This window comes from Clinocottus analis, unplaced genomic scaffold (assembly GCF_023055335.1).
Source record: "Clinocottus analis isolate CAN_PGR_092001 unplaced genomic scaffold, fCliAna1.0.p SCAF_57, whole genome shotgun sequence".
Taxonomy (NCBI): domain Eukaryota; kingdom Metazoa; phylum Chordata; class Actinopteri; order Perciformes; family Cottidae; genus Clinocottus; species Clinocottus analis.
Genome location: NW_027176215.1, coordinates 292,057 through 292,500, shown reverse-complemented (window position 1 = coordinate 292,500; position 444 = coordinate 292,057). Strand labels below are relative to the sequence as shown.

At 46.2% G+C, this 444-nt stretch overlaps 1 protein-coding gene across 1 annotated transcript in view; it reads left to right on the top strand.

Moving 5' to 3' along the window:
- The window catches only part of LOC137803486 (protein starmaker-like), a 2,859-nt gene extending 2,674 nt beyond the window's left edge, over positions 1 to 185 (top strand). Inside the window, exon 3 of the mRNA XM_068601974.1 lies at positions 1 to 185. This exon is cut by the window's left edge and continues 465 nt beyond it. Coding sequence (XP_068458075.1) covers positions 1 to 185 — 185 coding nt within the window.
- The last annotated feature ends 259 nt before the right edge of the window (positions 186 to 444 follow it).

Below are 444 nucleotides of genomic sequence, written 5' to 3'. Positions count from 1 at the left end.
AGGACCATGACGAGGACCACGATGAAGCCGAGGACCACGACGAGGACGAGGACCACGACGAGGACGAGGACCACGATGAAGACGAGGACCACGACGAGGACCACGATGAAGCCGAGGACCACGATGAAGACGAGGACCACGATGAAGACGAGGACCACGATGAAGAGGAGGACGTGATCACGTGACCTCCACGTTGTCGTTTTCCACTGAATTGTTCTCAACGTTGAAGCTAAAAACAAAAACACATCAAACTAACTGATAAAAAACTTCCACGCTGATGAAAGTAAACGTTTCTGTGATCACTTCCTGCTGCGGAGGTCCACGAGTCTCACAGGAAGAAAGAAAGAAAAGAAAAGAAAGAAAAGAAAGAAAGAAAAGAAAGAAAAGAAAGAAAGGAGTTCAGATGAAAGAGAAGAAATACATTTTCCATAACGTGTTGTTGTG